This window comes from Salmo salar, chromosome 05 (assembly GCF_965601325.2).
Source record: "Salmo salar chromosome 05, fSalSal1, whole genome shotgun sequence".
NCBI classification, from domain to species: domain Eukaryota; kingdom Metazoa; phylum Chordata; class Actinopteri; order Salmoniformes; family Salmonidae; genus Salmo; species Salmo salar.
In genome coordinates this window covers 33070462-33097837 of record NC_138295.1, presented here as the reverse complement: position 1 = coordinate 33097837, position 27376 = coordinate 33070462, and the positions used below count along the sequence as shown (strand labels likewise).

The window sequence follows — 27376 nt, the reverse complement described above, 5'->3', positions numbered from 1 at the left end:
ATAAGACATCTTAATTATCTGTTACCCAACTAATTCTGATTCATCCGCCACAAGAGATAAATGGGAGGCTTTTCTCAAATCAAATTTATTTATAAAGCCCTTCTTACATCAGCTGATATCTCAAAGTGCTGTACAGAAACTCAGCCTAAAACCCCAAACAGCAAGCAATGCAGGTGTAGAAGCACGGTGGCTAGGAAAAACTCCCTAGAAAGGCCAAAACCTAGGAAGAAACCTAGAGAGGAACCAGCCTAGGAGGGGGGGCCAGTCCTCTTCTGGCTGTGCCGGATGGATATTATAACAGAACATGGCCAAGATTTTCAAATGTTCATAGATGACCAGCAGGGTCAAATAATAATAATCACAGTGGTTGTCGAGGGTGTAACAGGTCAGCACCTCAGGAGTAAATGTCAGTTGGCTTTTCATAGCCGATCATTCAGAGTATCTCTACCGCTCCTGCTGTCTCTAGAGAGTTGAAAACAGCAGGTCTGGGACATGTAGCACATCCGGTGAACAGGTCAGGGTTCCATAGCCGCAGGCAGAACAGTTGAAACTGGAGCAGCAGCATGGCCAGGTGGACTGGGGACTGCAAGGAGTCATCAGGCCAGGTAGTCCTGAGGCATGGTCCTAGGACTCAGGTCCTCCAGAAGAGAGAAAGAAAGAATTAGAGAGCGCATACGTAAATTCACACAGGACACCGGATAAGACAGGAGAAATACTCCAGATATAACAGACTGACACTAGCCCCTCGACACATAAACTACTGCAGCATAAATACTGGAGGCTGAGACAGGAGGGGTCGGGAAACACTGTGGCCCCGTCCAACGATACCCCCGGACAGGGCCAAACAGGCAGGATATAACCCCACCCACTTTGCCAAAGCACAGCCCCCACACCACTAGGGGGATATCTTAAACCCCCAACTTACCATCCTGACACAAGGCCGAGTATAGCCCACAAAGATCTCCGCCACGGCACAACCCAAGGGGGGGCGCCAACCCAGACAGGAAGATCACGTCAGTGACTCAACCCACTCAAATGACGCACCCCTCCTAGGGGCGGCATGGAAGAGCAATTGGACCGCAGAGTGAAGGAATGCAGCCAACAAGTGCTCAGCATGTGTGGGAACTCTTTCAAGACTGTGGGAAAAGCATTCCAGGTGACGCTGGTTGAGAGAATGCCAAGAGTGTGCAAAGCTGTCATTAAGGCAAAGGGTGGCTGCTTTGAAGAATCTCAAATATAATTTTTTATTTGATTTGTTTAACACTTTTTTGGTTAATACATGATTCCATATGTGTTTTTTCCTAGTTGTGATGTCTTCATTATTATTCTACAATAGTAAAAATAAAGAAAAACCCTTAAATGAGTAGGTGTGTCCAAACTTTTGACTGGTACTGTATATCCAGATGATGCTGCTTCCCATTTTGCACAAAAGCACTGTAGGTGTGATCAAGGCATTACATTTGATACCGGAGTTCCCATGCAGGCATCAAATTCATAAGCAGTGTGCTGAGACATGTCACTTTATCAGAAGTGACTTGCAAAGCTGCTGCTTCGTCTTTTTCCTTCTTCTTTTTCCTTCCGCCATCTACTATGCGGGATGGAAACACGATTCCCCCAAAAAACGGAACTACCAAAAAAGGACCAAAGAAACTACCAAAAAATAAACTAAATCAGACAACTTTTCGGTTAAAATTAAAGAAATAAAACAGATCAGATCCCTACACAGGCTCAAGGGGAAACTAGGAGGTCTTCCGGTGCAATTACCCCTTGCAAGTCTTCAGATGTAAAATCTAAAAATTTTCTGCTGCAGCCACAATAATGTCCCGTTTCTTTGACTTCTTTGAGACTTGTGCTGTACAGTTTATACAGTGGGGGGGAAAAGTATTTGATCCCCTGCTGATTTTGTACGTTTGCCCACTGATAAAGAAATGATCAGTCTATAATTTTAATGGTAGGTTTATTTGAACAGTGAGAGACAGAATACCAACAAAAATATCCAGAGAAACGCATGTCAAAAATGTTATAAATTGATTTGCATTTTAATGAGGGAAATAAGTATTTGACCCCCTCTCAATCAGAAAGATTTCTGGCTCCCAGGTGTCTTTTATACAGGTAACGAGCTGATATTAGGAGCACACTCCTAACCGCAGCTTGTTACCTGTAAAAAAGACACCTGTCCACAGAAGCAATCAATAAATCAGATTCCAAACTCTCCACCATGGCCAAGACCAAAGAGCTCTCCAAGGATGTCAGGGACAAGATTGTAGACCTACACAAGGCTGGAATGGGCTACAAGACCATCGCCAAGCAGCTTGGTGAGAAGGTGACAACATTTGGTGTGATTATTCTCAAATGGAAGAAACCCAAAAGAACTGTCAATATCCCTCGGCCTGGGGCTCCATGCAAGATCTCACCTCGTGGGGTTGCAATGATCATGAGAACGGTGAGGAATCAGCCCAGAACTACACGGGAGGATCTTGTCAATGATCTCAAGGCAGCTGGGACCATAGTCACCAAGAAAACAATTGGGAACACACTACGCCGTGAAGGACTGAAATCCTGCAGCGCCCGCAAGGTCCCCCTGCTCAAGAATACATATACATGCCCGTCTAAAGTTTGCCAATGAACATCTGAATGATTCAGAGGACAACTGGTGAAAGTGTTGTGGACAGATGAGACCAAAATGGAGCTCTTTGGCATCAACTCAACTCGCCATGTTTGGAGGAGGAGGAATGCTGCCTATGACCCCAAGAACACCATCTCCACCGTCAAACATGGAGGTGGAAACATTATGCTTTGGGGGTGTTTTTCTGCTAAGGGGACAGAACAGCTTCACCGCATCATTTGACGGGGCCATGTACTGTCAAATCTTGGGTGAGAACCTCCCTCAGCCAGGGCATTGAAAATGGGTCGTGGATGGGTATTCCAGCATGACAATGACCCAAAACACACGGCCAAGGCAACAAAGGAGTGGCTCAAGAAGAAGCACATTAAGGTCCTGGAGTGGCCTAGCCAGTCTCCAGACCTTAATCCCATAGAAAATCTGTGGAGGGAGCTGAAGGTTCGAGTTGCCAAACGTCAGCCTCGAAACCTTAATGACTTGGAGAAGATCTGCAAAGAGGAGTGGGACAAACTCCCTCCTGAGATGTGTGCAAACCTGGTGGCCAACTACAAGAAACGTCTGACCTCTGTGATTGCCAACAAGGGTTTTGCCACCAAGTACTAAGTCATGTTTTGCAGAGGGGTCAAATACTTATTTCCCTCATTAAAATGCAAATCATTTTTGACATGCGTTTTTCTGGATTCTTTTGTTGTTATTCTGTCTCTCACTGTTCAAATAAACCTACCATTAAAATTATAGACTGATCATTTCTTTGTAAGTGGGCAAATGCACAAAATCAGCAGGGGATCAAATACTTTTTCCCCCACTGTAACTGTGACAATGAATGGAACAAAATCCACCTTTTTAACACACTTTTGTCTGGCAGCAAACATTTACTACAGACTGTGGTGTATCCACTACCATATCTTCACTAGCATCACTTGTTTTCTCAGTTCTTATAATCGCCTCCACATAGGTAATTCGATTCAACGCTCAAACTTTTGCCACCTCAATTTCCTTCACCCTTACAGGGCACTCCAGGAACTCAGGATCCTGATCCCCACCATAATTGCAACACCGTTATCCTTTCTACCCACCGTTCTTCAATATACTCTGTTCGTCTGCACACACTTGAAACACGGCCAAATTCTTTACAATTCTTACACTGCAGTGGTTTGGGGACGAAAGCTCTTACAGCGTATCTTACATAGCTGCGTAGGTATTTGCTCTTTATCAAAAAACAACAGGACCGACAGACTTTCTTATTTTTCTCCATTCACCCAGTGGGTCAGACGCCGGGCACCAACCACACCAGGAATTATCTTCAGGAATTCAACTTGAACATCCGTAGTCACCCCTGGGGTGACTCCTTTGACGGGTGCTCCACTCTGAAGTTCAAAACACAAAACTTTTGTTGTCTGCATTCTTTTGAGGCCAACTGCAATCTTCCTCTGCTCTTCAGAAATACAATTAATCAAAATAAGACCACTCCTGGTCACTGTGACAGACTCCATTTTTCCAAGCGCATACTTCACCATTTTTGACACCTCAAACGGGTTTCGCACATAGGGATCCTTACTCAACAAACGCATCCCAACAAAAAGCGATTCATTATCATTTACACACATATCCTCTACTCCAATTTTAGACAATTTCCTTTTAGTTCCAGTTTTCGATACTACTGTTGTCCAATCAGAACATTCATCTTCACCAAATTTGCTCAACGCGCTGCTTAATTCGAACTCAGCATCCACTTCCGCCATCTTCCTCTCATTCGCGAGACCACCTCTGTCACCCGTCCAAAGCTTCGATTGATCACGTGCTTTTTCAAACAGTGTGTCGCAAGATGCGAAATCCCACTGAATTCGCCGTGGTTCCAGTGCTTTCTTTGATTCTAAGCTGCTTTCAAACACCGACCTCTACTGGACACGTACTTACACACACATATATATATATATATATATATATATATATATACTACGGCATATTCAGGGACATGAGGGTAGGAGGTCGAAACCCATTGAAGTTACACTTGTTTTTTAAAATGTGAAACCACACTTTCTGCACTGTTGTTCAGTATAAGCGTCTGTTTAAGCACCCTAAATAATGCAATAGATATCGTTTTTGAAAAAGAGTCAACTTCAAGGCGAAAAACGGGAGAATGATGTAAGATGCAAATCTGGTATTCCGACTGATTATAGGCTACTAAAGCCAATGATTTACCGCTGCGCCACGGAGGTTTGAAGAAAACAACGGATAATTTTTTTTATCTAATAATCACATGCGTCTATTTATTGCTGACCAGCAGATGTCACTCTTGTGCATTTTGAACCGATAATAATAAATCTCTGAAGATTGAACAGTTTTTTGGCACACTTTGGTGAAAGCTCCGAAGCATTCGGTCTCACTAATTGTCCTGTGCATAATCAACTATGGTAGTATTCCTTACACAACATCACCCTCCTATAAAATGCTATTACACCGTAATTCGCACACGCGCGTTATTGTAATGACTTCCTATGAGTGTGTGTGATAGAGAGAGCAAGTGACAGCATCAATAGCGGAAGTTTCTCTCGTCCTCTCCAATCTCGTTCTAACCAAACACTTCTCTCCAGCAAGCATCCCATCCAGTGATCAAAGAGGAGAGAGAGAACTCAAAGGTATTTATTTTACATCGTTTTACATCATTACTACTTTATAACTACCAGGTGTGGTTAGTCACGGTTGATGGCATGGCAAGGAGTAGATAGGGTATCACTTCTGCTTCAAATGAAACAACTTCATCTGCTGATGCTGTGGCTAGATTCTGTAGCACCACACTATATGTATGTATGTATGTATGTATGTACAGTTGAAGTCAGTAGTTTACATACACTTAGGTTGGAGTCATTAAAACTCATTTTTCAACCACTACAAATTTCTTGTTACTAACAAACTATAGTTTTGGCAAGTCAGTTAGGACATCTACTTTGTGGATGGCACAAGTCATTTTTCCAGCAATTGTTTGTAGACAGATTATTTCACTTATTATTCACTGTATCACAATTCCAGTGGGTCAGAAGTTTACATACACTAAGTTGACTGTGCCTTTAAACAGCTTGGAAAATTCCAGAAAATTATGTCATGGCTTTAGAAGCTTCTGATAGGCTAATTGACATAATTTGAGTCAATTGGAGGTGTACCTGTGGATGTTTTTCAAGGCCTACCTTCAAACTGAGTGCCTCGTTGCTTGACATCATGGGAAAATCAAAAGAAATCAGCCAAGACTTCAGAAAAAAAATTGTAGACCTCCACAAGTCTGGTTCATCCTTGGGAGCAATTTCCAAACACCTGACAGTACCACGTTAATCTGTACAAACAATAGTACGCAAGTATAAACACCATGGGACCACGCAGCCGTCATTCCGCTCAGGAAGGGGACGCGTTGTGTCTCTTAGAGATGAAAGTACTTTGGTGCGAAAAGTGCAAATCAATCCCAGAACAACAGCAAAGGACCTTGTGAAGATGCTGGAGTAAACAGGTACAAAAGTATCTATATGCACAGTAAAACGAGTCCTATATCGACATAACCTGAAAGGCCGCTCAGCAAGGAAGAAGCCACTGCTCCAAAACCTCCATAAAAAAGCCAGACTACGGTTTGCAACTGCACATGGGGACAAAGATCGTACATTTTGGAGAAATGTCCTCTGGTCTGATGAAACAAAAATAGAACTGTTTGGCCATAATGACCATCGTTATGTTTGGAGGAAAAAGGGGGATGCTTGCAAGCCGAAGAACACCATCCCAACCGTGAAGCACGGGGGTGGCAGCATCGTGTTGTGGGGGTGCTTTGCTGTAGGAGGGACCGGTGCACTTCACAAAATAGAGGGCATCATGAGGACAGAAAAGTATGTGGATATGTTGAAGCAACATCTCAAGACATCAGTTAGGAAGTTAAAGCTTGGTCGCAAATGGGTCTTCAAAATGGACAATGACCCCAAGCATACTTCCAAAGTTGTGGCAAAATGGCTTAAGGACAGCAAAGTCAAGGTATTGGAGTGGCCATCACTAAACCCTGACCTCAATCATATAGAACATTTGTGGCCAGAACTGAAAAAGCATGTGCGAGCAAGGAGGCCTACAAACCTGACTCAGTTACACCAGCTCTGTCAGGAGAAATGGGCCAAAATTCACCCAACTTATTATGGGAAGCTTGTGGAAGGCTACCTGAAACGTTTGACCCAAGTTAAACAATTTAAAGGCAATGCTACCAAATACTAATTGAATGTATGTAAACTTCTGACCCACTGGGAATGTGGGTCAGAAGTGATAAATATTCTCTACTATTATTCTGACATTTCACATTCTTAAAATAAAGGGGGATCCTAACTGACCTAAGACAGGGCATTTTTATGAGGATTAAATAACAAGAATTGTGAAAAACTGAGTTTAAATGTATTTGGCTAAGGTGTATGTAAACTTCCGACTTCAACTGTGCGTATGTATGTATGTAGCCTAGATGGTAAAAGGTTTTAAACATCCTAATTTCTAATATACAGGATGAGTATTCTGTCACACTTGTACTTGCTTTCATTCTGAACACAAACAGTACAGACACACACACACACGTGCACTATTTTGTAACTGAGACCATTGTCTCTCCTCTCTCTGTTCTGTAGGGTAAGATGCTGAGTGCGTCCACCCCGACCCAGACGCCCCCCAGCGGAGAGGACAGTTCTGGTTCTGACAGGGGGTCAGAGGTCAGTGTTGGAGCTCCAGCCACAGAGACAGACCGCTTCGGCTTCATCCTGGGGAACGGATCCACTGCTGGGTCAGTACTCGCAGAGCTTCTGGCTCAGCAGTACTGAAAACCATTTTTTTTTACCATTCTCTCTCTCTCTCTCTGTTTTAAAAAAAAGATTGATTAGTTACGATAAGAGAAACAAACTGAGAGAATGCATTTCTGGTGAATAAAATACACTAAAGACATCCTATAGCTTGCAACTGAATGCAAAAAACACAGTTAAGGCAGGAAAGATGACAGTTCAGCATCACAGACATCATTATTTTTCAATAGATACAAGTACAAATGGGTCTTGACCCAGGTAGAATCAGAACACAAATATAACAATCACCTCCTACACTCTCTCACTCACTCTGTGTCGTTGAACATCCTGACCCGTTGCCATGGAGACAGCCGCACCGCCACCTTGTGGTTTTCCTGTTTCCTGTGGGTGTTTATGGTGTTTTCGTTCTCTGTGACAAGAACTGAAGGTGCAGTTGACTCATCTCATTAAATTTGCAGATCATTTGGTCCACAGAAACAGGATAGAGCGAACTATAGTGAGGCGTTAGTTACCTACCCGAGAAATATACTGACTTGGAAATGTTATGACAGTTTTGTTTAAAGTGTTCACCATATTCTGCTGATGATATGTTGGTCAGGAGTGAAGGCCCGCCCCCTGAGCTCGTTAGACAGAGAGAGACCAAGTGGATCAACATCATAAGCCAATGGGATCGTGTCTTACTAAAAAAGTCCAGCAAGGTGTGTACTCTGCCTTTTTAAATGTAACCTTTTCTGGAACACCAGACCCAGGTGTTTACTCTGGCATGACCGTTACACACCCGTCTCACAGGTCAAAGAGCAGTGTCAGAAAGGCATCCCAGCATCCCTCAGGGCTAAATGTTGGCCACTGCTGTGTGGCGCCACAGACAGAATGCGGCACAACAAGGACCTCTATCAGGTAAAGAGCAACCACCTCTACAGATAGAACCAACAGTTAGAACCTTACAGTTCCATTTGCATTATATACTTACTGTAAATCTACAAATATTGCAGAGTAAAACCTAGTCATCAGGTAAATCTCTCCCCCTCTATCAGACCCTGGACTCCAGGCCCGCACTACAGAGCTGGGTGGACGTTATAGAGAGAGACTTAGACCGCCAGTTTCCATTCCATGAGATGTTCCTCTCCAGAGACGGCCATGGGTAACAGAGCCTCATAACACTACATATGGAATGATGACATACTAAACACATCTTTCTCCTTCTTGTAGTTTTGTATAAATATTATCTACAGTGTTATCCTGTCAGTGTTTGATTCATCGGAGTGTTGCGTTGTTTGTGTGGGCAGACAGCGTGGTCTGTTCCGCGTGCTGAAGGCCTTCACTCAGCTGAAGCCTGAGGAGGGCTACTGCCAGGCCCAGGGACCTGTAGCAGCCGTACTGCTGATGAACATGCCTACTGAGGTACTGTTACAATCACCATGTTATCACCAGTGATCCTTCATCATCACGTTGAAAGGACTGGACCTTCCATCTCTCTTAATACCTTTGCTTTCCCCTCCTATAGCAGGCATTCTGGTGTCTGGTGCAGATCAGTGAAGAGTACCTCCCTGGCTACTACAGTCCCCTTCTGGTAGATGGCTCTACACACACACTTACTTTACATGATCAATTTGTGATACAGCATGCTCAACAGTGTAACGTGCATACATCAATATATTTCATCAGTAAAGGGTTTGGATGTTGCAACATAGCTGAATAGCAGCTCTCCGGACACTTGTCCCTCTGTTGTCGGTAGGAGGGGGTTCTCTTTGACGCAGCCTTGCTGACCAGGGTGCTGAAGAGGACGTGTCCCGCGGCTCACAAGCACCTGCAGAGACACGGCGTGGAGCCTCTGATGTTCGCCACCGATTGGTTGATGTGCCTGTTCACACGGCACCTACCCTTTAACACCCTGCTCAGGGTCTGGGACCTGTTCTTCTGCTACGGTCTGTACCTGAATAAGGGACTTCATTAATACATCTTCTATGGTCTTATTTATGCATTCTATCTAATCTACCTATTCTTATTTCTCGGCCCTTCTGTCCACACAAGATTGAAAGAATCTCTCTGAGAGGAGATTTGATTCCTCTGTTTCCCTCCTTGTGTTGTTTTTATCCCCCCTCCATCAGGAGTGCGTGTGTTGTTCCAGGTGGCGGTGGTGTTGGTGCGCAGGGCTCTGGGCCGGGTGGAGCAGAGGGAGGCGTGCGAGGGCCAGATGGAGACTCTGGAGAGGCTGAGGGGTGTGAGGGAGCAGGTGCAGCAGGAGGACGATACCTTCATTGCAGAGGTCAGACACCTGGCCTCAGGACCGATACGCATGTACACAAGTTATACTTGAACTATCTTACCATGTATATAAATACACACACTTGCGTGATAGCAGATAAACCCCCACTTTTACCACCCCCCCCGTATCTCCCTTTCACCCCCACCTAGGTGTGTTCTGTCCCCCTGTCGAGTAAGGATCTGGAGAGGCAGACGGAGAGAGAGCTGGAGAAATGGAGAATGGAACGGCCCGCCTCCACCTTTGATCCCCGGGGTCGTTGCCACGGATATCAGATGGCATGGGCGAGGGTTCGAGAGAGGGAGGAGGAGAGGAACAGGAAGGAGAGGGAGAAAGGGAACCTGTCCCTTCCTCTGATTCGCTCGCCCTCCCTCCTCTCTCTCTCTCCCTCGCTCCTCCGCAAGAGGTGGATGAGAGGGAGTGGGACAGACATAGGGGAGTGGGAGGGAGAAGGCAGAGAGGTGAGGAAGGTTTCAGAGGAGGTGTGGGAGGAGAGAAGCGAGGGAGGGAATCTGAGGAGAAGAAGTGAGATGGATGGTAGTCCAGTGAGGGCTCCGGGTGTTCCACATCCAGCTACAGAGGACAGGGCCCCAGTGGAAACGAGAGAACCGTTAGAACACAAAGAACCCTTAGAACAGGAGGACAGAAGACAGAAAACCCAGCTGACCCCAGATTCAGACGGAGAACCTTCCCAGCAGCGTCAGCTCACCTCTGACCACAACGTCACCTCACAGGGCCAGGGAGAGGAGCAGGGCAGCCAGACACCGGCCTCTGAGCAGCACAGCGACAGCCAGACACAGGAAACTACTAACCAAAGTAAAGACACCATGCAAACACAGGAAGTACTGAACAAACAGTCAACAGCGAGTGCAAATATCATCACAGTGCATATAGTGACAGAGACGAAGGGTGAGGCAGAGAAAAGCATGGAGACAGAGACACGTGCAGAAGCAAAGACAGAGGAGGAAACTGCTCCACACACAGAACTGAAGACATACACAGAGGAGGAAACTGCTCCACACACAGAACTGAAGACATACACAGAGGAGGAAACTGCTCCACACACAGAACTGAAGACATACACAGAGGAGGAAACTGCTCCACACACAGAACTGAAGACATACACAGAGGAGGAAACTGCTCCACACACAGAACTGAAGACATACACAGAGGAGGAAACTGCTCCACACACAGAACTGAAGACATACACAGAGGAGGAAACTGCTCCACACACAGAACTGAAGACATACACAGAGGAGGAAACTGCTCCACACACAGAACTGAAGACATACACAGAAGCAAAGACAGAGGAGGAAAGAGTGACAGAGACCCACACAGATGTAGAGGTTCAGATACAAGCAGAAGCCAAGACAGAGGAGGAAATGGAGGCAGAGGTACAGAAAGGACTACACACAGATAAAAGTGTAGAGACCGAAACGGACATGGGGTCAAAAGAGACAGCGACTCAAACAGATGTGAATACAGACACGGAGACAGACACACAACAAGAGGCAGGTGTAAACTTGGAGGCAGAAACAGACACGGGCTCACTGACCGAGAGTGACAAAGGCACTGACACAGAGACACACACCGACAAGGAGATACAGGCACGTACAGAGATACAGTCACACAAAGGGACAGACACACACACAGACGAAAAATCTGAGGCAGAGAGAGAAACGGCGTTAGAGGCACATACAGAACCAGAGGCACAGGAAGAAAATGAGTCAGCGATGCACATCGAGGCAGACACAAGAGTAGAGGCAGAGACAGACTTGGGGTCACAGATTGAGGCAGAAACACAGACGGACAAAGAATCAGAGATACAGGTAGCTGTATACATCGGGATTGAGACGCGCACAGAGAAAGCCACTGACACAAACACAGGGATAGAGACGACCATGGAGTCTCCACATGACATTCAGAGACTCACAGAGGTACAGTACACAGAGCCCTCTAGGATAATACCAGCCAATCAGAGCCAGGTTTCTCCAGAGTTGACATCCACTACTGAGCCTGCGGAGGAGAGGGACTCATCAGAACAGAAGCTTCCTGAAAAACCCCAGAGTCCAGTCACCATCCATCCAGATCAGGAGACCCAGAAAGTCAGAGAGAGTGAAGGAGAGAAAGAGAAGAAAGCCTCAACTGACATCCTTCCACCATTACATCAGAGGGAATCACTGACAGGTGACTTCCCTCACATACCTGACAACCCAAAGTCACAAAGTCAGAGTGAGTCTCCCCCTCCTGCAGACTCAAAGGCTGACTCTGGCAACTCGGTGTCCACACAAATTGATGTCTCGTCCCAAAGGACTACGCCATGTGATGGACCGTGGGCAACCCCTTCCGGAGACTTCCGGCTCTGCAAATCCTCCAGCTCCCGGAGGCTCACCCGCAGGCTCTCTGAGGATCTCTTCACTAACCCCAACCAATCACAACCCACCTTCACACAATCCAATCAATCAAATATAGGCTTCATTCAGTCCAATCAACCACAACTCACATCTCCCATTCAGGTACCAAAACACCCAGAATCACCCAAACAAGTGACAGGGAGCAACCCGGACACTGTCCCACCTCAGACTGGGCCTAAATCAGACAAAGGGCCGACCGACACCCCCAGGCTATTTGGTCTCTTCCGCAGGCTCAAAGGGGAGCAACCAAGGCAGGACAGGGAGAAAGGGGAGCACAAAGTCCCCATTCCTCAAATCCTGATCCAGGACTTCAGTGATGGGAAGGGTGAGGGGAGCACGGTCAGGGGGGAGGAAGAGGAGAACCTGAGCTCCAGAGAGAGGAGGAGGAGACGGAGGGAGCAGGAGAGGAGGGAGAAAGAGGAGGAGAAGTTACAGAAGAAGAGGGAGAAGGAGTTAGAGAAAGAGAGAAAGAGGGAGAGGAGGAAGCCTCAGACGAGGGGGAAGAGTTTTCAGGTGCTACACAGCAGTGTTCCCCTCCCTGGAAACAGTGGCTCACAGACATTTGGTTCCAAAAGAAACTCAACTCCATTTATGGAGACGTACTTTTAACAAGCAAGGAAAGAAATCGACATACTAAAAGTTTTTACAAACAACAAAAATTACCCATAAAGCATCTCATCCAAGTGTAGACTTGAAGAAAAAAAAAAAGAAGTAAATAAAACAATTTATATTTTCAAACTCAGGAGGAAAAAAAAGTGTTTTTTTTTTATTCTAGAGCTTGTGTACATTGATCATTGACATGCCATCATAAACAGGAAGTACTTGTTGTCCATTTCCTCATAATTCCAGAGTCCCCAGTGTGATATCATGGTCCAATAAAAAGTCTGAATGTCCCATCACTGTCCCTCAGAGTACCTACTGAGCGCAGACTTTCTTCTCAAAGCTGCAACGGTCATCAGAACTAGAAAGGTCTGGATATTTTCAAATCCATATTCTAAAAAATTATTCCAAGGGTAAGACTCTACATCTAATGTGATTAGTCTTCAGACAAGATGCAGACCTTTTTTCATATTTTTAAATATCTCTTCGCAGGGATTCTATAAGTGGGTTTCTCCCAAACACACACACACAAACACACGTGGCTTCAACTCCACCACCCCAGGTCACGGCAATGATGCTTGGGTGTCGTCCTCGCTGTCACTGGCCAGCACTTCCTGGCTCTTGATCGTCTGATTGGTCAGTTGAGAATCAGAGGGACAGACTGACCCGAAAAAGAGCGAGCGGAACTGAGCGGGAATAAAGAAAGAGGGGGAGAGGGGTTCGTTTTACATTGATCCCAGCAGTTGTGTAAGTAACAGCAAGCCCTTTGACAACAAAGCTCACCTTTTTATTTGGAGGTCTTTCAGTGTCCTCGGTATCTTCCTCCTCCTCCTCCTCTCCTCTCTCTAGCCTGCGCATGGCTACAGATGGCTGAGTTGTAAGTGTGTGATTGGACGAGGGGGACCGAGGTGCAAGGGCATCGGAGGGACCTGCTAATTCACTGGTCTCCATGGCGATGAGATAAGAGTCAATGTCGTCAGTCATAAAGTCGTCAGGTGGCGGCGAGCGAGCTCTGGGGAGAACGGAGAGGATTCTGGGTAAAGAGCAGGGCCCTGTACAAAGAGGCATGAGTGTTCTGAATGTTTGACAGATAATGTTCAATTACCGTTTTGTGTTGTTGTTGTTATGGTTACAGAGGTTGGCATCATTAGACAGAGTAGCAAGCACGAAGTTCACCTCCAGAACACTGTCTGTTACACTTAACACCACAGGACTGACAAAAACAGAAATTAATGCTACACGTGAAACAAAATATCCTTATACCTTCATATTGATATCTGTGAGTGGTGAATATGTATCCTTACCTGCCTGGCTCATCAAAATACATTGAGACTGGGAGACCTGTGGATTCTGCAAACACCAGCAAGCCCTGAAAGACAACGCAACGCTTCATTAAGTGGCCTGCTATGATGCCTTCAAATCACTTATGACATACCACGCCAGATTATAACAACAGTAATAACCCATTTGACAAGTAACAGAACCCCACATACCCTCAGCTCCTTTAGGCAGAATGTGATGCTTGTCTGAGCTCCGACAGCAAAGTGGTCAAACTCATCAGAACTCAAACACAGTTCAGTCAGCATGGCTTTGGATTGCTCTACGAGAGAGAGAGAAGGGGGGGGATTAAAGATATTACTATCATTTTGCTATACAAGGTTATTGACTTATTGTTAAATACCAAATAAACACTACACCGCCAACACTTCAATAGTGTCGAAAAACTAAACGGTTTCTCCTCACCTGCCTCGTCATCTACATGGTTCCTGAACCACACTCGTTCTCCACTCACTGACACACTCACCTCTTCCAGAGAGGGAGGGAAGTGCAGCACCGTGTCAACCAGCAACCTGGAGGAAAAGAAAGAAGGAAAAATAAAAGTGATGCATAGGAGGTAAGATGACAGGAGAGGAACACAGAGAGAGAGAGAATGTGCTGACCTGGGCTGGGCGTGAAGCATGTTGGCACAGCTCTCTTTATCAAACACGGCCTGCAGACTCTCACTGTCCTGGAATGACAGGTTGTGGGTCTTCAGCAGCCCTACAGAACGCAAACACACACACTTGATATGCCTTGGTTAGGGGAAAGTTAAGGGTGTGAGGAGGTTTAAAGTGGTTAAAACTCCAGATAAAACTGTTCTATGGTTATTTCATGGCACTTTAAAGGTCTGTACCATATTTGCAGTGCAGGGTGAAGGTGAGACGACTCTTCTCTCCATCCAGTTCAATGTGGCACTTCTCTACGGTCTTCTCCAGAGACGACAGGGACCTGAACACAGCCTGCACACACTGAGAGAGAGAAGAGAATAAGTAGATATTACAGATATAACAGAAGAGTATTCAACTGTAGATAACAGATGTGTCAAACAGGGTTGGCTCAATTCAAATTGAAGGCAATCAATTCAGGAAGTGATTAGAATGAAAATTCTGAAGATAAAATATATATATTATATATATATATATATATATATATATATATTTTTTTTTTTAATAAATAGCTTATACTTTTCAGTTTATTGAGAAAGTAATTGAAAATAAATGCCCTTTTTTTAATGATTTAATTGTAATTTTAGTTTACTTCCTGGATTGACTGCCTTCAATTTGAATTGCGCCCAACCCTGGGGTCAAAGCAATGTGTCTCTGTACCTTGATAGCCATCTTGCAGCGAAAAGCATGTCCTAAGGGAATGGTGTACCTGTAAAAGAATGGAAGCAGCTATAGGTAGTGTACCCTTTCTTTCTTTCGCATTCTCTCTCACACCCCCCCCATACCTGCTGAAGAAGAGTGGGGAGAAAAGGAAGCACGCGTAGGCTGAGCGGGATGAGTTCACTGAACGCAGAGCCAGCTGTGAGACAGGAAAGAGAAACTTTACAACTTCAGCCCAATCCCTGGGCCTCAATGATGTCTTGGCAACAATATTGTAGAATTGAGTGAGAATGAGTGTCAATCTATTTTGGTATGCATATTTAAGTGTGCTTGTGTGTGTATCATGGTAACTCACCCCATTCTCCTGTGGCTCCAGGTACAACTCATCACCTATCCTGGACAGAGAGTGGATGGCCTTGGCCAGCACTGTAAAACACAGACACACAAATCATCCCAATTTCATTCAATAAAAATGCATGTAGCTAGCCAGCTACAGTACCAGTCAAATGTTTGGACACACCTACTCATTCAAGGGTTTTTCTTCATTTTTACTACACTGCTCAAAAAAATAAAGGGAACACTTAAACAACACAATGTAATTCCAAGTCAATCACACTTCTGTGAAATCAAACTGTCCACTTAGAAAGCAACACTGATTGACAATAAATGTCACATGCTGTTGTGCAAATGGAATAGACAACAGGTGGAAATTATAGGCAATTAGCAAGACACCCCCAATAAAGGAGTGGTTCGGCAGGTGGTGACCACAGACCACTTCTCAGTTCCTATGCTTCCTGGCTGATGTTTTGGTCACTTTTGAATGCTGGCGGTGCTTTCACTCTAGTGGTAGCATGAGACAAAGTCTACAACACACACAAGTGGCTCAGGTAGTGCAGCTCATCCAGGATGGCACATCAATGCGAGCTGTGGCAAGAAGGTTTGCTGTGTCTGTCAGCGTAGTGTCCAGAGCATGGAGGCGCTACCAGGAGACAGGCCAGTACATCAGGAGACGTGGAGGAGGCCGTAGGAGGACAACAACCCAGCAGCAGGACCGCTACCTCCGCCTTTGTGCAAGGAGGAGCAGGAGAAGCACTGCCAGAGCCCTGCAAAATGACCTCCAGCAGGCCACAAATGTGCATGTGTCTGCTCAAACGGTCAGAAACAGACTCCATGAGGGTGGTATGAGGGCCCGACGTCCACAGGTGGGGGTTGTGCTTACAGCCCAACACCGTGCAGGACGTTTGGCATTTGCCAGAGAACACCAAGATTGGCAAATTCGCCACTGGCGCCCTGTGCTCTTCACAGATGAAAGCAGGTTCACACTGAGCACGTGACAGACGTGACAGAGTCTGGAGAAGCCATGGAGAACGTTATGCTGCCTGCAACATCCTCCAGCATGACCGGTTTGGTGGTGGGTCAGTCATGGTGTGGGTCTGGCATTTCTTTGGGGGGCCGCACAGCCCTCCATGTGCTCACCAGAGGTAGCCTGACTGCCATTAGGTACCGAGATGAGATCCTCAGACCCCTTGTGAGACCATATGCTGGTGCGGTTGGCCCTGGGTTCCTCCTAATGCAAGACAATGCTAGACCTCATGTGGCTGGAGTGTGTCAGCAGTTCCTGCAAGAGGAAGGCATTGATGCTATGGACTGGCCCGCCCATTCCCCAGACCTGAATCCAATTGAGCACATCTGGGACATCATGTCTCGCTCCATCCACCAACGCCACGTTACACAACAGAATGTCCAGGAGTTGGCCGATGCTTTAGTCCAGGTCTGGGAGGAGATCCCTCAGGAGACCATCCGCCACCTCATCAGGAGCATGCCCAGGCGTTGTAGGGAGGTCATACAGGCACGTGGAGGCCACACACACTACTGAGCCTCATTTTGACTTGTTTTAAGGACATTACATCAAAGTTGGATCAGCCTGTAGTGTGGTTTTCCACTTTAATTTTGAGTGTGACTCCAAATCCAGACCTCCATGGGTTGATAAATTGGATTTCCATTGATTATTTTTGTGTGATTTTGTTGTCAGCACATTCAACTATGTAAAGAAAAAAGTATTTAATAAGATTATTTCTTTCATTCAGATCTAGGATGTGTTATTTAAGTGTTCCCTTTATTTTTTGGAGCAGTATATTTTCTACATTGTAGACAAATAGTGAAGACATCAGCCAGTGATTTATTTAGAATTCAAGGCACACTTAACCAGCATGGCTACCACAGCATTCTGCAGCGAAACGCCATCCCATCTGGTTTGCGCTTAGTGGGACTATCATTTCTTTTTCAACAGGACAATGACCAAAAACACACCTCCAGGCTGTGTACAGGCTATTTGACCAAGAAGGAGATTGATGGAGTGCTGCATCAGATGACCTGGCCTCCACAATCACCCAACCTCAACCCAATTTAGATGGTTTGGGATGAGTTGGAGTGCAGAGTGAAGCAAAAGCAGCCAAGAAGTCCTCAGCATATGTGGGAACTCCTTCAAGACTGTTGGAAGAGCATTCCAGATGAAGCTGGTTGAGAGAATGCCAATGAGTGTGCAAAGCTGTCATTAAGGCAAAGGGTGGCTACTTTGAAGAATCTAACATCTAAAATATATTTTGATTTGTTTAACAATGTTTTGGCTACTACATGATTGCATATGTGTTATTTCATAGTTTTGATGTCTAAACTATTATTCTACAATGTACAAAACCCTGGAATGAGTAGGTGTGTACAAACGTTTGACTGGTATTGTAGGTGGCGGTATAAAAATGTCTTCTTCAATGTCAGATGGGATAAGTACCTTTCACGTTGCCCCCTGTCACAACACAGTCCATGTCAGGGAGATGCCAGTACTTGTTTGAGTTACAATGCAGGTGTCCAGATCACACGTTCATAGCGCCTGGACAATAAGGGTGTGTCAGTCAGAGACATATAGCTACAGTTACAAGGGGTTTCCTGGCTACTCATCCCTCACAGAAAGCTGACAAATATCAAAGCGACTCTCTGTTTGATAGCAAATGATCAATGAGTAAAGGTTACTCCAGTCACTTTTGAAATGGGTAGCACTTGTCAGCATGATTGCAGAAGGAAGCTAGCCAGCTACAAATTTAAATCCAAAGGAGTAACGTTATATTACTGGCAAATTAGCAAAGTTATTTACTGACCAAAGATTGCTAGCGACGTTATAACACCAGTTCACAATGTAGCTAGTTAAGGGTACTTGCTGCCTAGATAGCTTGTTAGCTAGCTAGCTAGCTAACAGGACCAGCTAACGTTAGCTAGTTGAATAAGTGAAATCTGTTTAGCTAGCTAGCATTTTAGTCAGAAACTATAATTCCTGCTCGATTGGCTATATTCAGAGGGCTTGTGCATTATATTGGCCATTAATACGATTCACTAACCTCCATAGCTAGCTATAAATATACACAGCAAAGTGTCGTAAATACTCACTTTGTTTACTTCAAAGCCGCCATAACGCGCGTCTTTTCGACCGACCAATGAGAGGAAGGAATGGGCGTGTTCTTGGTGATTCAGCGCCTGGCCATGTAGTGATCTGTCTGGATCTTTGGACAGCTTCCAAACAATGCTGAGTATCAAGTCTAACCGGTAAATCCTTCATTAGAGAAACTGGTCCTATCAATTCACACACTCCACAGCTTTCAATTGGGGGTTGTAACTATACTAAGCAAAAATATAAACGCAACAATTTCAATGATTTTACTGAGTTACAGTTCATATAATGAAATCAATCAACTGAAAAAAAGGTATTAGTCCCTACTTATGGATTTCACATGACTGGGCAGGGGCACAGCCATGGGTGGGCCTGGGAGGGCATAGGCCCAACCACTGGGGAGCTAGGCCCACCCACTGAGGAGCCTACCCAGCAATTCAGAAGACGTTTTTCCCCACTTAAGGGCTTTATTACAGACAGAAATACTCCTCAGTTTCATCAGCTGTCTGGGTGGCTGGTCTCAGACGATCCCGTGCAGGTGAAGAAGCCAGATGTGGAGGTCCTGGGCTGGCATGGTTACACATTGTCTGTGATTATGAGGCCGGTTGGGGGTACTGCCATATTGTCTAAAACGACATTAGATGCGGCTTACGGTAGAGAAATTAACATTAAATTATCTGGCAACAGCTCTGGGTGACATTCCTGCATTCAGAATACCAATTGTACGCTCCTTCAAAACTTGAGACATCTGTGTTATTGTATTGTGTAACAAAACTACACATTTTAGAGTGGCCTTTTTTTATACCCAGCACAAGGTGCACCTGTGTAATGATCATGCTGTTTAAACAGCTTCTTGATATGCCACACCTATCAGGTGGATAGATTATCTTGGTAAAGGAGAAATGCTCACTAACAGGGATGTAAAAACATTTGTGGCCAAAACATTTTGAGAAATACTACTTTTGTGCTTATGGAACATTTCTGGGATCTTGTATATCAGCTTATGAAACATGGGACCAGCACTTTACATGTTGCATTTATGTTTTTGTTCAGTGTAGATTCCTTAATAACATATAAAAACACTTGTTTGCAGAGAAGATCTCAAAGATGTTCAAAATCTGCTTCAACATGATCAAATGTCTGCTAGAAGAACAAAAAGGATTTTGTAAATGTATCACAGATATATCTTCGTGTGGAACAGTAGAAGCAATGTCTTTCGTAATTTGAGGCTAACTCCTTTTGCTGAGACAAAAATGCCCCAAAGAAAACCTCCTGACCACACTGTTCAGAGAAAGAGGGCATGTGCCAGCGTACACATGTGACAGAGAGACAGAATGAGAGAGAGAAAGAGAAAGAAAGATAGACAAAAGCGAGCCAGATTGAGTCACTGTCACTTGTGGAGGAAAGTGCTATAGAGTAGTTAGACCAGCCTCACTGGTCTGGGTGCATTTATCTGTCTGTAAGGCCTGTTGAATGTTATTCCCCGGCTTCTCCTCCTAGTGATGACATGATCACTCCCCAATTGAAAGAAGGACAACTTTTCCACCACGAAAATAGACACGCGTGACTTCTAGAGATAGAGAGAAACAAACAGGAGAGTGAGAGAATTTGATAGAGGAAGAGAGAGAGAGAGAGAGAGAGAGAGTGTAAGAGAGACAGAAGAGTTTGAGCGGGTTTTAGCGTTGCTGTTTTTTGACACTGCTGAGTCTACAGAGCGATGTTGCAACTTTTCTGACAACCCATGGAGGACTGGAGTGACCATGCAACAGACAGAGGAAATAAGGGGGAAGAATATGTCAACAATCCATCTGGAAAAACTGGTGAAGTATGACAATGGAGAACAACCGGAATGAAAAAGAGAACAATCCTAACATGCTTCCTAACAAGACAAGAGACGTCAGGGCACACGCCTGAAACTGAACTAAGACTGAGGACAAACACAAGGAATATTCCAGATTGTTTTCTGTAATTCAATCTCAATAGCCATTGGTCTGTCTAATCCATAATCCATATACAGCATATCATATGTATGTACTGTATGTTTGTTTGTATATACCATCATTGGTCTAACCCAGGGGGTCTGAATGTCTCAGCCTAGCCCCTCCGTTGACACCCAGACTCTGCTTCAGTCCATGCTCCAGAGACTGAGGCTCCAGCCTGGCTCAGAGACCCAGCACGGCAGGCAGGACCAGGCCCCCCACGGCCCCACCACAGCTGCCCAGGGCCAGGGGGAGGATGGGGGGAGACCTTGGGCTAACGTCATTGGCGATGGGGCTCTGGTGTCTCCGGCTGATGATGTCAGAGCGGCTCAGGGAAAAGGGGGATGTGAGAAGGCCAGGGAGCGTGAGATGAGGAGGTTGGACTCCAGGGAGGAGTTTGGGATACCGGTGTGGGACTGTAATTTTGGGGGATCCAGTCGGAAAGGGAAAGGGGAGGAAGGAAGGAAGCAACCCACTGGCAGTCTCCCCAAGTTGGACAGGGGACAGATGGTGTCATCCCCTTCGGCTGCTCAGGGTTCCCCTATCCTCGCCCCCTCACAGGACGCAGGCAGTGTAAGAGGTGACCCAGGGGGGTCAGTGGGGGCTCTGCCAACAGTGATGACCTTCACAGGAACTCAAACCGGGAACGAGGGCCATATTGACGCATCACCTCTCAGTAACTCATCTCTAAGCTCCAAGACCAAGGGTGCTCAGAACCATGACCGGTCGGTTCTAATGACGTCAAACTCTGACTTTATCCCATTTGACACGGGGTCTCAAATGGAGAGGTGGTGTACTTTGGGGAATGGGGGGTCAGAGGTTCCGGGACATGGAGATGTCATGAAGATTATATCACCTGGTCAAGGTGTAGCAGAAAACATCTCGTCAACTAAGTCGATGAAGAGATTTACACAGAGGATAAAGGAGAAATGGAGGGACAGGCAGGGGAGTTTAGGGAAGAAAAGGAAAGCGGAGGATGGAGTGAGAGAAGAGTGGAAAGATGCAAAACAAGTTAAAGTAAGTACAGTAGCGTTTACTTTGACTCATTTTATTTATTTGATGATGCAGACTGTTTCATTAGCAAATACAAGTAACATCTTTGTTAGCTAACTGTCTAGCATTACACTCGAACATTCAATATACTTTTCATTCAACAGTTTCAGCTGTCAACCAGAGATGATAACGTCACTAAGATGTCCAATAAAGAAGGCGATACGACCACTCAGTCACCAATCAGAAAGGGCCAGGGGGAAGCCCCTCCCACTCTGTCAGAAGACAGCGGTACAGAGGGTCAGTTCAGGTCAGTTCAAAACAAACAGAAAATCAAACAGCTGTCAGTGTAGCGATCAGCGTTGGTACTGTATGTGTTAGCGGCCATGGTTTGCTTAACTGATATATTTGTGGTTGTTCAGGCTCTGTGCATATGGCTAACTCATTACCCAAGGAAGTACATTTTAACTACTGTCTCGTGATTTGTTGTGCATTGGTTCAAATGTAATATGTGTACCAGTTTACCTATAGTTACGGCATGGAGTATTTCCTAGTCAAGTCAGGTGGTCATGAAAACCTTTTCGCCTTAATTATACACTATAGAACAGCGGGGACTGTGAAGAGACACTCGTACAGGCACAGACACACAGACACATGATAAGACACACACTCCACACACACGTACAGGCACAGACACACATACACATGATAAGACACACACTCTACACACACGTACAGGCACAGACACACATACACATGATAAGACACACACTCTACACACACGTTCAGGCACAGACACACATACACATGATAAGACACACACTCTACACACACGTACAGACACACATACACATGATAAGACACACACTACACACATGTTCAGGCACACATACACATGATAAGACACACACTCTACACACACGTACAGACACACATACACATGATAAGACACACACTACACACATGTTCAGGCACACATACACATGATAAGACACACACTCTACACACACGTACACATGAAGTGATCCTTAGTAAATACAAATACAAATTCAGGGCCAGGAGATTCTTCTGGCTATGTGATCTAACTAGGAATAACACCTTGCTCAAGATATTACCAACCTATTGTATGATTTCACATCTGAGTAAGTTCTGTGTGCTATTGGTATATGCAAGGGGAGGTAGTCATAGCTGAGACATTAGTCAGGGTGAAACTGGGCACTGACAGCTTTGAGGTGTCGGACACACCCTAGTCACTGACAGTTACTGTCAATTACCCGCTTGTTAACGTGCTCTCACTCTCGCTCACGCTCTCTCTCTCTCTCTCACACTCACACACACACACAGGAAGTTCTCAGTTCCTGTTTTAGTGAGTATTGAGTAAGACAGTGGTGCTTTGTTAGATAGTTATATACATGTTTGATATATCTAATCTAGTATTCCTTATTTGTCATGACAGATCCCCAAGTTCCTTTGAGTTCGGCCTTGGGTCCTTTAGCTTGTTGGAGGAGATCCTCACAGGTCAGGAGTGGGCCAGGTTTCTAAACCCATCACAAGTAAACACCTTAGCCAATCAAACACCAGCTGAAGAGGTCACCAATCAATTTGAGATCAGCAAGAGCCGCCCACAAGATCATGAGAGCAGCCGATCAACTATGACCTTGGACGGAGTCAGCCAATCAGGAAATGTGAACAGTCAGTGGGACTTCAGACAAAGTGAATTGGACCAAAGTTATGATAGAAGCGCTGATGTTTCTTCCTCTGTCAATATGAATATCACAGAACCAAGCCTTGTCCAAGAACAGAACAGTAAATGTGAACTCATCCAATCAGCACCAAAGGAATACGGTCATGTCCAATCACAAACCAGTTCTGATGAAGTGAGGCCAAATCATATACCTGTGTTAGAGTTCTCCTCCATTAAGGTAAGATTTCACTCAAACATTATTGTGTAGTTTATTGTTTTTAGTCCAAGCCTAACCTGGACTAAAAAGTAATTCTCCACTGAGTTTGCAGTTTAGTCCAGGACTAGGTTTAATCTGTGACCAGGAAATCGCCCCTATAGGCCTTAATTTAAACCCTATCACTAACCTTTTGTGTAAACCTAAATGAACTAATCCTGATGAACTAAAAGTCTATGCCGTTGGGGGGGGGGGGTCACACCAAGGATCATTTAGCTATTTAATTTGGAATTTTAGGACCCCTGTAGGTATAAAAAATATATATACATTTATTTTGATAACATATTGAATTTGTCCTTTACTACTGTACTATAGCCCATAGAAACGCATTGAATAACAAAAGACAGTCAAAAAATAAATCATAAGGAATAATTCTTGAAGTGTCTGTCTGTAACGGTTGTCGTCGGGAATAGAGGACCAAAACACAGCAGGAATGTGGATGCTCATCTTGATATTTATTTTAAATAACGAGAACACCAAAAACAACAAAACGAAACGCACGAACAACAAAACAGTCTTGTCAGGCCTACACAGGCAAAACAAGAAACAATCTCCCACAAACACTACACCAAACAATTACCCATATATAGGACTCTCAATCAGAGGCAACGAGAAACACCTGCCTCCAATTGAGAGTCCAGCACCCAAACCTAAACATAGAAAACCTAAACTAGACAGAATGCAGAAATACAACCTAGAACATACTAACCTAGAACATACACCCAAAACCCAGGAACACATAAATCAAACACCCCTCTACAACACATACAAAACCCCCACCATACAAAACAAACATCCCTCTGCCGCGTCCTGACCAAAATACTAAACAACTACTCTCTCTGCTGGTCAGGACGTGACACTGTCGTATATCTAGGAGATATAAGATATTATAAACAAGATTTTGGAAACATACTTAACCCCTTTTTTTGTTGGCACAAAACTACCTCCATACTTTTATTGATTGTTTAAACCGGTACTGGGTTATCTTCAGACGAGTCCCGTGACACTTGTGGGGGTTGTAGAACAAAACGGAGAACACCAACGTGTTAGTGAGAATCTTATCTTTCCATAGAGAGTAGCCCAAACGGTTCAGACACTACAGACAGAAGTTGGCACATCGGCGGTAGTGACTTCAGATGAGTCCAGTGGGGCCAAACCAGACGCTACAGATATTTTAGTGAAAGACCAATTTTCGGGATGTCTCATGGTCTGACAAACACTACTGTAGTTTGGCCACCTTCCACCGCAGATGCAGAAGGTCAACATAGGCGGATGCGGTGGATTGACATAGTCCATGCAAAAATAAACATCTCTCTATCTTAAACTGATGGATTTTGATGGGGATTTATTTATTACGCCACATATATTGATACATGTGTGCGTCAATAGTAGACTATTAAGGATTAAAGTTGATAATAGTGTACCTTGTTGTTCCACAGCCAGTGGAGGTCTTGGACAGCTCTGCCCTGAAGAGCAGGGTCTACATGAACAGAAAAAGAGAGCACCAGCCACAGGAGAGGGAAGAAGGGAGAGGAGGTTTAAAAGGAGAGGGGGGAGAGAGACAAGAAGACAACTCAGTCCCATCTGATAGGGAAGAGGGGGACAACTTCATGATGCCTGTCTACCCCCTGAAATCCTCCCTTTCCCCTCTCCCTCTCCCTCCATCCTCCCCCTCTTCCTCCTCCACCTCACATCCCCTTGTCACCCGAAGTATACTGCGACACTCAGTGTTTCAAGATTCAGAGTCCTCACTATCAATGGAAACAGTGACCAAAAAGGTTTGTTCAGATTTTACTCTCATTTGTCTGTCCCACACTGTCAGCATTTGGACAACTGTAAACTGAAAAATCACTTGGGGCATTCACCCAACCCTTCTCTCTGTCTCTCTGTCTCTCTGTCTCTCTGTCTCTCTCTCTCTCTCTCTCTCTCTCTCTCTCTCTCTCTTTCTCTCTCTTTCTCAGAGGAGGATGTCAAAATCTCGTCATGTGCGGTTCTCTGAGGAGGTAGTTACCATGCCGCCCAGCCTCCTGATCCAGCAGTATTCTGATTCAGAGGAGGATTGTGGGACCGACGAGGACTCCACGCTAGATGAGAATGCAGTGATCAAGGAGGAAGTTAAAGTTGTGCCGATGATTCCACAGCCCGCTGCTGCTCTCCCCGCCTGGATATTAGCTCTGAGGAGGAAGACAAAGAAGAAACACAGACACTGAACAATAACAGGCTCATCCTTGTCTACCCTTATTTAACCAAGAAATGACCTTGAGAATCTCCTTTGCAAGAGAGACTTGGCAAGATAGTAAAAGGACTATGTAATTACTTTTCTGTCTTTTTTTCATTCAACTCAAATGTTTGATACTGAGATATTAGTGCTTTCCACGGGGAAGGGAAGAGGAAAGGAAACGAGATTACTTCGATCAATCTACAAGCCAACACACAAAAATAAACTCATGTCATTACATGATCGTTATGTTTACGTATGAAAGTGTTCTAAGTCCATTAGCATGGAATGTCAGGAGACAATAGTTATAATGGGCCATTTCTCTCTCTCTCCCTCGCTCCTCATCAGTCCTTATTAACAGTGGTGTAAGACCATTAAGAAGCTATATTGCTGATCTATTAGTGTTGTGATGGGTCCTTGGTGAGAGGAGGAGTGCCCAGGTTGTGTGTGTGTGTGTGTGTGTGTGTGTGTGTGTGTGTGTGTGTGTGTGTGTGTGTGTGTGTGTGTGTGTGTGTGTGTGTGTGTGTGTGTGTGTGTGTGTGTGTGTGTGTGTGTGTGTGTCCGTGCATATTTGGTGTGAATTGCAATAGTCGGATACAGAAAAACACAATGCAGCAGTCACGACTCAGTCAAGTCCGATAATTGTATAATTCCTGGTTACCTTTGTTTTCCACCAGGTTCCAGGATCAGTATAGGACCACGTCATCTTTTCTCATACCCCCCATTGTTATAGTACATCACAAATGGAGCAAGATAGAGATGGAGAAAGGGATGAGGCCGGATAACTGTAACATATAAACTACAGAGTATGTACAAAGGTAATGCGGCCAGGGCAAAGCTTTTATTTGGGCAAAGCTTTTATAGACTCTGTAACAACTATAATACTGAGAGTAACAGTTTATAAAGTTATTTTAAGCTACAATAGTTTGTTTTTACTAATGTATTCATCCCACCCTACAGAGATAGTTTGCCCCCAAAGATCAGAACACATTTTAAAAACACATTTTAAAAGTTACTCAGAGAATCAATTGTTACCTTCACCCCAGTGGCAACACGTCATTCAGGGCAAGTGGGGCAGAGCCCCCTCTGTTTTGAGCCCCACATTTTTAGCAATAAATAAATAAAACATGTATATATTTTTAAATTGTGGGGGGGCTTGCCATTTTGCATGTTATTTTGGCATTAATATGTGTCACATATCAGTTTGCAAACTATGTAAAAAAATATATATATATATCATTGAGTTAATAAAGCCGCATACACACATGGTCTTTTTTTGTGTTCTTGAGTAAGTCAGCTTCAAAATGCAGGTGTTTCAGCCTAGCTCAGTGCTTTCTGTGGTGGTGGGGCGAGCCAGCAAAAAATAGGAGCATTGCGCCGTGATTGGTTCAGTGTTCTGTCACTCATGGGGACACTACGTCACAGGCCAAGTTTATGTCCTT

General features: G+C 44.8%; 3 protein-coding genes across 8 annotated transcripts; 2 read left to right on the top strand and 1 right to left on the bottom strand.

Moving 5' to 3' along the window:
• Positions 1-4970: 4970 nt before the first annotated feature.
• On the top strand, positions 4971-12847 carry tbc1d10c (TBC1 domain family, member 10C). Of its 4 annotated transcripts, none has more exons than XM_082975162.1 (10): positions 4971-5262; positions 7261-7412; positions 8027-8126; positions 8218-8325; positions 8463-8569; positions 8715-8829; positions 8936-8998; positions 9164-9353; positions 9557-9726; positions 9844-12847. In XM_082975162.1, the coding sequence occupies exons 2-10, from the start codon at positions 7267-7269 to the stop codon at positions 12712-12714; spliced, it is 3870 nt and encodes a 1289-aa protein (XP_082831288.1). In that variant the 5' UTR covers positions 4971-5262; positions 7261-7266; the 3' UTR covers positions 12715-12847. The 4 variants fall into 4 exon arrangements, with proteins under 4 accessions (XP_082831288.1, XP_014055032.2, XP_082831287.1 ...); XM_014199557.3 differs by having other exon boundaries at positions 9537-9694; XM_082975161.1 differs by having other exon boundaries at positions 8933-8998.
• On the bottom strand, positions 12845-18888 carry rad9a (RAD9 checkpoint clamp component A). Of its 3 annotated transcripts, none has more exons than XM_014199559.2 (13): positions 18789-18888; positions 18139-18237; positions 15706-15776; positions 15476-15549; positions 15351-15399; positions 14879-14993; positions 14646-14745; positions 14449-14555; positions 14199-14305; positions 14010-14074; positions 13811-13918; positions 13489-13717; positions 12845-13391 (listed from the first exon to the last, which is right to left on the bottom strand). In XM_014199559.2, exons 2-13 carry the CDS (start codon positions 18170-18172, stop codon positions 13269-13271), a joined length of 1182 nt encoding a protein of 393 aa, XP_014055034.1. In that variant the 5' UTR covers positions 18173-18237; positions 18789-18888; the 3' UTR covers positions 12845-13268. The 3 variants fall into 3 exon arrangements, with proteins under 3 accessions (XP_014055034.1, XP_014055035.1, XP_014055036.1); XM_014199560.1 differs by having other exon boundaries at positions 18740-18800; XM_014199561.2 differs by lacking the exon at positions 18789-18888 and adding an exon at positions 18503-18774.
• Positions 18889-20143: 1255 nt separating this feature from the next.
• On the top strand, positions 20144-27198 carry LOC106604669 (uncharacterized). The gene is made up of 5 exons (XM_014199555.3): positions 20144-21785; positions 21926-22068; positions 23215-23680; positions 25156-25494; positions 25678-27198. Exons 1-5 carry the CDS (start codon positions 20874-20876, stop codon positions 25924-25926), a joined length of 2109 nt encoding a protein of 702 aa, XP_014055030.2. The 5' UTR covers positions 20144-20873; the 3' UTR covers positions 25927-27198.
• The last annotated feature ends 178 nt before the right edge of the window (positions 27199-27376 follow it).

What these genes read in the sequence shown, in the direction of transcription:
- tbc1d10c (XM_082975161.1), top strand. Translation starts at nt 7,267, where the DNA reads ATGCTGAGTGCGTCCACCCCGACCCAGACGCCCCCCAGCGGAGAGGAC. An exon ending in ACAACAAGGACCTCTATCAG is followed by an intron (nt 8,326 to 8,462) that starts GTAAAGAGCAAC and finishes CCCCTCTATCAG; the next exon opens with ACCCTGGACTCCAGGCCCGC. An exon ending in CTCTCCAGAGACGGCCATGG is followed by an intron (nt 8,570 to 8,714) that starts GTAACAGAGCCT and finishes TTGTGTGGGCAG; the next exon opens with ACAGCGTGGTCTGTTCCGCG.
- rad9a (XM_014199559.2), bottom strand. Translation starts at nt 18,172, where the DNA reads ATGGACTGTGTTGTGACAGGGGGCAACGTGAAAG. An exon ending in GACAGGGGGCAACGTGAAAG is followed by an intron (nt 15,777 to 18,138) that starts GTACTTATCCCA and finishes TGTGTTTTACAG; the next exon opens with TGCTGGCCAAGGCCATCCAC. An exon ending in AAAGACCTCCAAATAAAAAG is followed by an intron (nt 13,392 to 13,488) that starts GTGAGCTTTGTT and finishes ATTCCCGCTCAG; the next exon opens with TTCCGCTCGCTCTTTTTCGG.
- LOC106604669 (XM_014199555.3), top strand. Translation starts at nt 20,874, where the DNA reads ATGTCTCAGCCTAGCCCCTCCGTTGACACCCAGACTCTGCTTCAGTCC. An exon ending in TAGAGTTCTCCTCCATTAAG is followed by an intron (nt 23,681 to 25,155) that starts GTAAGATTTCAC and finishes GTTGTTCCACAG; the next exon opens with CCAGTGGAGGTCTTGGACAG. An exon ending in TGGAAACAGTGACCAAAAAG is followed by an intron (nt 25,495 to 25,677) that starts GTTTGTTCAGAT and finishes TCTCTTTCTCAG; the next exon opens with AGGAGGATGTCAAAATCTCG.